The sequence below is a fragment of the Pithys albifrons genome, chromosome 24, assembly GCF_047495875.1.
Source record: "Pithys albifrons albifrons isolate INPA30051 chromosome 24, PitAlb_v1, whole genome shotgun sequence".
Taxonomy (NCBI): Eukaryota; Metazoa; Chordata; class Aves; order Passeriformes; family Thamnophilidae; genus Pithys; species Pithys albifrons.
In genome coordinates, this window is record NC_092481.1 from 7,175,625 (window position 1) to 7,185,490 (window position 9,866).

Below are 9,866 nucleotides of genomic sequence, written 5' to 3' on the forward strand. Positions count from 1 at the left end.
AGCAGAGGAACTCAAAGGTACATGCAAAACTGGAGCTGTTCCTTATTTCATTCAAGACCAACTACATTTCCCACTGCTGACAGTCTCAGCTCAGACCACGGCTTTGCTCATCACTTCCAAGAAAGATAATTAATGTTTCAAACCTCTTATGTGCCTTCAGCATGAAAACAAAAAGCCCAGCTTACTCAAAACCTTCTCAGGAGGGTCACCTTGAGCTGAAAAAGGACTCCAGGCTGCAAGTGTGAGTGTACACACAACAAAAATAACCGTTTGGGGGGCTGGTACATCTGGGCTTTGTTTCCTGCGCATGGGCGAGGTGTCAGATTTAGGTCACTCTGCTCCCTGGTTAAGCTGCAGGTCACGAGAGCACCTTTTAATGCAGCTCTGAAAGGCTGTGACACGGTGTGATGCAACACATAGGGTGTGAAAGGTTGCTGGAACCAAAGGGGATGGGTGTTCAAGGGCTTCTGTGTGGAATCATAGCTGTTTAAGGCTGGTTCCCTGGGGGTGATCAAGTCTCCAGCAGCAGCTCTTCTCTCCTGACTCCTCAGCAGTAACAGGATCCCACATCCCTCCTGCATTTAGAGTAAGTCTTTTGCTGCCAGGACAAAGGAAACCCAAATCCCCTGAGTTTGGGGGCAGCACAGAGAACATACATATATATCATTTCATCCACTCAGCAGACCTGGGATATGGAGTTCTCTGGTGCCCCTGGAAGCAAGTGGGGATTGCATTCCCCCTCCCTGCAGGGTTACTGCCAGCCACAGCCCTGACCCTGACCTGGGGGGCAGCAATCACCCCACACTGCCTGCCCTCAGCCCCATTAGGGGGGTTTATGGTTACACCAAAGCCTCCTCCAAGCCCAGCCTGGGCTCTCTGCCCCTCCTTGTCAATAAAATCACTTAAAAGGAGGAAAAATAATCCAGGTGATTCATTTCCCTGGCCCCACCACCTTGAACACTTCTTCAGTTGCTGGGAGAAAACCAGGACAAAGAGCTCAGTCTTGGTGTAGCAGAGCCCTGGTGCAAAATATATGAATTCCAAGTCATGTCCAGGATCCCCCAAAACACAGGGGCCAGATCAGCCCCCCCAGGAGCCTCGTGAGGTGATGCACAGAAACCCAGAGCCAACTGCATGGAAAAAGCCAACACAGGCTGTTGCAAACTTATTTATTTATGAAGTGTGAGGTAATGAAGAAAGTGCTAAATCCGACCACAGTGTTAACTCTAACAGTTCTCAGCAGGTCAGTGGGGCCCAAGGGTGCTGTCCCACAGGACCACTCCTGCCAGCACCCCTGGGAGGGGACAGGGGACTCTGCCAACCCCCTAACCCACCACAGGTTGGGCAGCAGGAGGGTGCAAGCAGGGGGAAGCCTCGAAGGCAGTGCAGCCCCCCACACACACATAACCTGCCCCCTGCAAAGCCCAAAGCTTCGCTGGGGATTTTAAGTGGCTGCTGGTGAAGGGATACTCACAAGGGTGGGAAAAGTGGTCACAAGGAGACTCACAAGGAAAGGAAAGGGATAAAATCCCATTATTGCAAAAGGGTGGTTTGGAGAGCTGCAAGGGGGTAAATGGCCTCTGTGAGGACTCAGCTCAAGGGTCCAGCAGGAGCCAGCCCCTTCCTGATCTCCCTAAAGTGCAGCAGGACTGAGCCCTCCCCTGCAGCAGGAAACTCCCCTTAAAAAAAAAAGTTTTTAGATATATATATATAAAAAAGCAAACTCTTTACCAATACTTCTCAAAAAGTGGTACAAAAATACAGTATAAAAACACAGCCTCCAGTATAAGACTCGCAGTTACAGCAGCAGTTTCTAGAACAAAAAATCCAAGACAAGCTACTGTGTGAAGTGATAAGGAAGTGAGGTCCGGTCCAGCCGAGCAAGGGGATCGCCCAGGGGTGCTGCTCACCCTGGTGAGAGACACATCCTGCCCTCACCATCTCCATGGGATCCATCCAGAGACGAGCCCCGTGCTGGGCTCTGTGTCTGCCTGCTGCAGGAGCCAAGGCAGACCACACTTGCCTGGGATTTTGAGGGCAAGATGGATGTGCAGGGGCAGCTTCCAGCGATGCTGTTGGTGGCAAATGGCAGACAGGGGCACAGGGGGTGCTGGGGAGGGGGAGCAGAGTTGAGCTCTTGAATCGAAGTAGTCACTTGACAAAGCTTCAGAGCAGGGACAGGGGAAATCTTGCAAAACTTTGTGCCAAGAAACCAGCCCCAGGCAGGTGATGCCACAGGAGGGTCTCCACTGTGGCCCCATTCCCTCAGCCAGGGGCAGCACCACAGCCACCCCACAGGCAGCAACCACCATGTGCTCCAGCCCCCATAGCCAACAGTTCAACAAACAACCAAAAAACCAACAAAAATGTGCAAATTGAGAGGGATCCAGGGGGTTGTGGGGACCGAGGCTGGGAGTACCCTGGCGCTAGTGCCCCTTGAGGTGAGCAATCCGTTTGAGCAGCTGGGTCTGGCGCAGCTGCAGCTGCCGCTTCTCGGCCGCCAACCGCCTCTCGGCACTGATGAGCGACTGCAGGTACTCGGAGGACTTGCTCAGGATCACCACTTTGGGGGTCTTGGGGCAGCTGGCGAGCCCGGGCACCTGGTCCCGCAGGGCCAGGAAACGCGAGCGCAGATCGTTGCGCCGCTTGCGCTCCAGGTAATTGTGGTTTTTCCTCTTGGCCACGTCCTCGCTGTCGGAGCCGGGACTGCTGCTGAGTTTTGGCAAGCTGGGCTCAGGCAGTGTGATGGCTGGCACCGGCTCTGCAGCGCTCAGGGGCTCCTCCTCGTCCCGGTGCAGGTCGTGCCGCGGTGACTCCGGCGGGGGACAGGACTCCGGCGGCGAGCGGGCGGCGTAGTTGTGCTGCTGCTGATGGACAGAGATGTGGAAGCGTTTCATGCAGGGGTCCAGGGGGTCTGCACGCAGGGTGATGGTCACCGGCTTCCTCAGGCTGAGCGACTGCCTCTTATCCACTGTCACCACATCGATCTCTTCACCTTCTGCTCAAAACAGACATGGCAAAGAAAGAACAAATCCCCATCAGCTGGGAGCCCCCTGTCACCCCTCTTGGCCTTGCTGGGTCCCCACAGCCCTGCTGCAGCCTCCCCTCTGCTGCCCCACTAAAGTTTGCTCATGCACTGCAAAGCCAGTCTGCGACCTCAGAAGGGACTATTGATTTAAGTGCTCTTCCAAGACCTCTTCTAATCCCAGTGCCTGGAAAGGAGCAGAATTCTCTCCACATTCCTGTGCCTGGTCCCCCAAAGTTGGATGGGGTTTATTTCTGTCTCACTTCAGCACCAGCAGCAACATGTGTTCATGTTAAAGGATTATCAGGCAAGAGACACCCGAGCCCTCCTGCTTGGGAGGCACTGGAGGAACAAGATGTGGGGACAGCCTAGCTCCAAAGTTCATCCCGGTCGGGTGCTTTCATGGCCCATTGGAATTGTAAATGAGGGATGCGAGGGCAGAGCTGCCCTTTGTTCCCCTCGGCTGCAGCTTCCCACCTCGGTGACTTGTTACTTTTCACAAGTGATAAAGCCCATTCAGCGCCGGCTTCCCGGGGACAGAGGGGACAATCCCCCACTGCGCAGGGGGGGAGGGAGAGGTGAAGGGGTCCCTCTAACAGAGTCTGAACCTCGAAGGCATCCCAAGCCGAGGAATTGAAAGACCTAATTAAAGCATAACTGACCGCAAAGCACCCTGCCTGTTGTCACTGAAGCTTGTTCTGTGCCCAGTGGCAGGAAGCTGGCCCTGGGGACAGCGCGGTGACACATTTGTGGCCATTCTCACTTTAGAGACGAGCCTCCAACTTTTTTCCTAGGCTTTACGCGAAAATACAGCCACTCACAAAGGTGTCCCGACATGCTCAAAGCCCCACCAGCACTGTGGGCAGAGGCCTGGCCCTCACCCCTCCAGTGACAGCATCAGTGTTGGCTTCAGAGCGCACTCCCGCTTGTGGCCCCCAGCCCACACCCCAGCCCTCCAGGCTTTGGGGTCTCTGCCCAGCAAGTCCAAACCACTCTGCTACTGGAGCTACTGGGGTGGGGAGACCTTCGCTGTCCCGCACAGTCCGCGCTCACCAGTGTCACAACCCGCGCGGTCTCAGCCACGTGGACACACACGGGCCCCCCCCGCTCATTAATAAAAGTCGGGCCGCGGGGCCCCGCCCCCTTGAGCCGCCCATTGGCTGCTCAGCGGGGCCGGCCGGCCGTCCCGGCATCCCATTGGCCACCGCTCCTGTCCATCAGCGCGGCCCCTCTCATTGTTTGCAATCTGTTGCTTTTTGTTCGGGGCCCACGTGGCGCGCGACCGGACCCCACCGGGACCCCCGCGGGACCGGGACCACCCCGGGACCCCCGCGGGCCCCGCTCGGCCCCACGTATTTGGGTTAAGCCTCTTAACGCCCGCGACCTGCTTACCGTGCCCGGACTCCTAATGGCATTAAGTCCCTTCCCGCGCCGTGACTCACCAGCGCAGGTGGCGGCCACGGCAGATTTATTAACGGGGTCACGGCAGCGCTCCCGCGGCACCGAGTCAGCCCGGCTTCCGTGGGAGGGAGCGAGCGAGGCAGCGCACGGCCCCCGCCCGGGCTGCGGGGCGGGGGGTTGGAGAGACACGGGGGATGTTGGTAAATAAGGATTGAAAACTCGAGTGGGATGGGGGAGATGCCGTGGGTGGAGCCACACTGCCCTTGGCTGGTGGGTTTCGGAGCATCCGCTTCTCAGCCCGAGCCCCCGGGAAAAATCACCCCCACGCGGGACAGGCAGACGTGCCCCGGGGCTGGGCTGGGACACGCCACAACCGGAGCGGCTGTTCCTGCCCGTCCCACTCAGCCAGCGCCTCGGGGGCCACGCCGCTGTTCCCAAACCTGGCGCCCCAGGGGACATTCCGCCTTTTGTCCCGAGGGAAGCGCGTTCCGGGGGGGCGGAGGAGCGCGGGGGGGAAGCAGCCCAAGTTACGCGCCGGCAGCAGCGCACCCGCGGCGCTCAAAACGCACAAGTTTCCACGGCGAGCTGCAAACTTGCCCCAAACCTGCCTACGAGACTCCCGGGACGAGGGAGAGGGGCCACCAGAGCCCCACGCACCCTCCCGAGAGGGGCAAGGGTTTCCCGAGCAGAAGCCGAGCCCGCTTTGTTGGTGGGGCCGGGACCGGGGCTCGCTCGGAGCCTCAACAAAGGCGCAGCCTGGCTGGGAGGCTCCCGGCCCGCACATGTGCGGACACGCGTGTTCCCCACGCCGGGCTCCCCCAGGGCAGCCCGCACCTCGGGTGGAGCAGCTCCATCCTTACCGGAGTCGCTCTGGCCCTCGGAGCCCGAGGACTCGGGGATCTTGCTCTCGGCCAGCGGGCAAAGGAAGACTGCGGCGGGATCCACGCACTCGCTCACGGAGCTGCTGAACCCAAAATCCTGCGCGAAGGAGGGCTTGAGTGGCGTGGCTCTCTGCGTGCCCGTGGAAAGTTTCTCTGTCATCGCCTTCTCCAGTCTCTCCCGGGCTGAAAATCCGCTCCACATGCAATCCTTGAGGATGAAAGCGCTCAGGTTCCCGAAGATCTGCCCCGTCCCTATGAGATACTCCGGCTCTTCCCCGGCCAGGCAGTACCGGGAGAGCCAACTCGAGCGCTCCTCTGCCCCGGAGCAGCACCCCTTCTCTCCGGGGGCACCCAGCGGGGACAGAGGGGGCGTGGGCACCAGCTCGAACTTCTTCCAGATGTCCTCGCTGGGAGCCGTGGAGCGGTGAAAATCCTCCTGGGCATCGTGGTCGTAGAAGTAGTGCTGGTACGAGTCGAACTCCATCTCGGCATGGGGAAAGGGGGCGGCAGAGAGAAAAACGGGGGCTCAGGAGAGGGGCAGCCCTAGGGATGAGGGGGAGCCCCCGCCCCGGCGCCAGCCCCCGAGCCGGGACGGCGGGCGCATTGTTCGCCCGCTCTTATAGCCCGGCCGCCCCCGCGCCCCGCCAATCGCCGCGCTGGGATTTGCATAGAGGGCGTGGCTCCGCCCTGGGCCCGCCCCCTGGTCCCCGGTCCCGCTACCGGGGCCGGTAACGGGGCCCGCTCTGAACCCGCAGCCGCTCCGTACCCCGGGCGGGGGGCCCCTCGCGGCCTCACGGAAGGGCAGGGCTTGGGGGTCCCCCCTCTGCAAGGAGAGACACGCAGCGGTGCCACCAGCCCGGCGACATTCGGCTGAGCGTGATGGCAAAGCAAACCGGAGCACCACGGAATCATGGAGTGGTTTGGGTGGGAAGGGATTTTATTAAAGCTCGTCTTGTTCCACCCCCTGCCATGGGCAGGGACACCTTCCCAAGTTGTTCCAAGCCCCATCCAACCTGGCCTTGGAAACTCCCAGGGATGGAGCAGCCACAGCTTCTCTGGGCAGCCTGTGCCAGGGCCTGTCCACCCTCACAGAGAATTTCTTCCCAACATCCAGGCTAAGATAGCGGGATCCGAGTGAGCCCAGCAGGATGCTGCATCCCTCCACTGCCAAGGTCCTTCTAGGAAGGGCAACAAATCTTGTGAAAATACCGAAATTATCACCTCAGGCACTAGTGGCTGTGGCATCGTTGCACATGCACACACATGGCAGTACAAAGTCCACCTGGAACGAGCAGATTCCCCCCATAGCCTGTGGGAACCTTCTTCAGCCCCAGCATCGCCCTTTTGCCACCTCGTGTGGATGGGGCCAGAGGATTTGCCCTGGCCAGTGGCACTGGGAGCCAGAGGCGGCTGGGCACTGGGCACTGGGGACTGGGCACTGGGATGCAGCATCGGCTGTGCTGGGAGGAAATTGTCCCAGTCCGGTGACCAGCACAGCCCAGTGCAGCCCAGCATAGACCAGCACTGCCCAGAACAGCCCAGCCCCGCATGAATTCGCGCTGGCCAGCCCGGTCCATCACAGCTGCCCCCGGTCCCGTCTGGTCCTCCCCGGTCCCTCCCGCCCCTCCCCCGGTCCCTCCCTATACCCCCGGGTCTCCCCCACTGCCCCCGGTCCCCCCCATGTCGCCCCCTGTCCTCTCCGGCCGTCGCTACCGGCGGGCGGGGAACGCCACCTGGTGGCCCCGAGAAGCACCGTCCGTGCGGCGGCGGGGACAGGGACACGGCAGGGACACCTCAGCGGGCCCTCCCGGCCCTTCCAGAGCAGCCCCGAGCACCCCAATCCTGCCCGCGGGGCTGGGGCCGGCGCTGCGCGGCGCAGATCCCAGTGGAGCTCGGGCTGATGCTCCCTTTGTGCTCCTGCCTCAGTCTTGGCCCCCGTTCCCAGCCAGAAGCTCTGGGCACATCCCCGGGGTGTCCCTGGCCGGAATCCTCCCACCCCAGGGCTGCTCCCTGTCTTTTCCCCTCCCCAGCAGGGGTGGGTGATGCCCCCTCTTCCTCTGTAGGACACAAATCATCCTGCACTGAGGGAGAGGCTGAGCTGCCACAGAGGCTCGTCCAGTCCCAGCACCTGCGGGGCAAGTGGTCATGGTTGGGAACTCAGCTGGCACTGCCCCAAACCACCTGTTCCAACACGAACACATCCTCGGGCACAGAAGCAAAGCCTCCTGTAGCCTGTAGCTCTCAGCCACGTCTCCTTTCCCCTCCCTGCCGGCCTCTGGGACGTCTCCCGTTTTCCCAGGGTGGGGCAGGCACTTCTCCCGGCTCTGAGGGGCTCCGGGTGCTTTGAGGGTGTGGAAGCACCGCTGGAGGGGCCACGCAGCCCTTTCATCACGGGCTCTCCAGGCCCTGGGCAAACAGCACCGAGAGCCTCTCGCGGCGGCGCCGGCTGCGCAAACAGGGTGGGTGGGCGGGGGAGAGCCCTGGGGGCTGTGACACTGCAGGTGACAGCGATGGAGGGGCCACCCACGGGCCAGGATAACTCGCCGTGCCCTGCAGTCACAGGGCACTGGCACAACTCCACAGCCAGCACCGAGCATGTGTCCTTGGCACTGGCACAGTCCCAGGGGAGCTGCCATGGCCCCTCCGGCAGCTGGCACGGCTCCAACATGTGATGAAAGGCAGTTCCTGGGGGCCCTGTGCCCTTTGGATCCCACTGACAGCAGGGCTGGACTTTGAGACCCCAAAGCACTTCCCCATGGTGGGCAGCACCCCTGGGCCTGAGCAGGGACCCAGGGGCATCCTGACCTGGGCTCTGCCTCTGGCTGTTCCCATCCTGCTGCAGACACAGCCTTTGAGCCACCCTGCTGTCTCCATGGGGGTCCCAAATCCCCAGGGATAGCAGAGGCTGTGAGCCATGTGCCAGGCCATGTGCCCTGTCTCATCCCCCTCAGCCTTGTGCCACACTCCCCAGGGTCCCATGCAGGAGAGGAGTGGGCAGCACAGGGCAGCTGCCATGTGTTGGCCACGCAATGTGTCCCCTTTGTCCCCATGAAGCTGTTGGGCAGCAGCCATGGGGGCCGGCTGGGCACTTGTGAAATGCCAGCCAGAGTCCCTTTGGGGTATGGGAACACCGTGAAATTCTTCCCAGCTGTATGGGATGGGGGCCAGTGCCCACAGCCCCACGGTCACACCAGCCCCACCTCTCTGGGTGTGCAGACACCCACCCTGAGTTCAGCAGCCATTGAAGTGCAGAGAAGGGAGAGGAAAATGCACCACTGGCTCCAATCCTGCTGCCTCCTCACCCCTCCAAACCCATTTTGCCCAAATCATGCCCTTCCTGATGCCAGGAGTGCTCTGAGTCCTGGAGAAGCTCTGTGGTGTGCAGGAAGTGTTCTCCCCATGCTGGGGAGACACACTGAGGCTGGGCTGTGTCACCCCAGCAGCTCCATGACCATCTCACTGCCACTTGTGCCCGAGCCCGTCCTCCCCGTGCTGGCTGGCCCAGCCTGGCAGGGCTGTCTGGTTTCAGGTGCTCTCACTCTTGCTCAGATCCTGCTCCAGGCCTGCCGGATGTGTGACAGAAGGGGTGTGGGTGGCAGGGGATGGCATCATGCACTGCAGCAGCCCCCATGCCTATCCCCGAGGGCTCAGGCCCTGAAGAGTCCCCAGTGGTGGCCCCAGCTGAGGGATGTGGAGGCCAGAATGGTGCAGTGTCACTGTCAGAGGGGTATTTGAGCTCAGGTCATGCCTGCAAGATCATCACACCGAGCTGCTGCTGGACACAAGGGCAACCCTGTGAGTGGCCCAGCCCCAACCACCTGTGGGTCCCTGGGGACCCCAAATCGGGCAGGAGCTGCTGCACTGACATCCCCACTGGGATCAGCCCTTGGAGGTCCATTAATTGCTCTGAGGATCTCCCAGAGCATCTGCCTGGGAGGAAGGTCTCAAATCCCCCACAGGAAATTGTGCAATACCAGATTTGGGGGAGAAAATCCTCCTAATCCAGGGAAATCCTGGTCTGTCTACTTCTCCTCTTGATATGTAAGGCTAGGCTCACCTATCTGTGATCCTTCTGCACAATCTCCTTCTCAAAGTCCATCTCTTTGTTCCCCTAGAGTAAGTTTGCCCAGGAGGTGGGTTTCTGAGTACTTTTCTCAAGGACAGGAGTGCCAAAAGCATTCCCAGGAGCTGAGGAGCCCCTAGGACAGAGGGAGCAGAGTCATAGTGTCACACAGAGGGGAGTCTGGTCCCTCCAGGGCAGTGAAGTGTCCCCTCTGTTCCTTCAGAGGAGGTTTTCTCTGTGGAAAGGGAAACTGAGGCACAGAGCAGAGACCAAACACACCTCCACAGACCCCTGGTTACCTGTCTGCAGGAAGCAGAGCTTTGGGGGACCCAAATCAGAGTTTTGGGGGTGGTGCAGGACTGCCTCAGGCAGAGACACAAACCCACATGGATGTCCCGAGGTGTCTTTCACGTCCCTTCCAACTCAAACCATTCTTTGATTCTAAGAGATGGAGAGCTGGGATGGAGGGAAGGGCTGGAGTGGGGGACTGAGACGG

General features: G+C 60.5%; 1 protein-coding gene across 1 annotated transcript; it reads right to left on the reverse strand.

The window, feature by feature from the left end:
• Nucleotides 1-1,155: 1,155 nt before the first annotated feature.
• MYCL (MYCL proto-oncogene, bHLH transcription factor) lies at nucleotides 1,156-5,887 on the reverse strand. Its single transcript, XM_071576711.1, has 2 exons — nucleotides 5,287-5,887; nucleotides 1,156-2,998 (listed from the first exon to the last, which is right to left on the reverse strand). Exons 1-2 carry the CDS (start codon nucleotides 5,789-5,791, stop codon nucleotides 2,427-2,429), a joined length of 1,077 nt encoding a protein of 358 aa, XP_071432812.1. The 5' UTR covers nucleotides 5,792-5,887; the 3' UTR covers nucleotides 1,156-2,426.
• Between the last annotated feature and the right edge of the window lie 3,979 nt (nucleotides 5,888-9,866).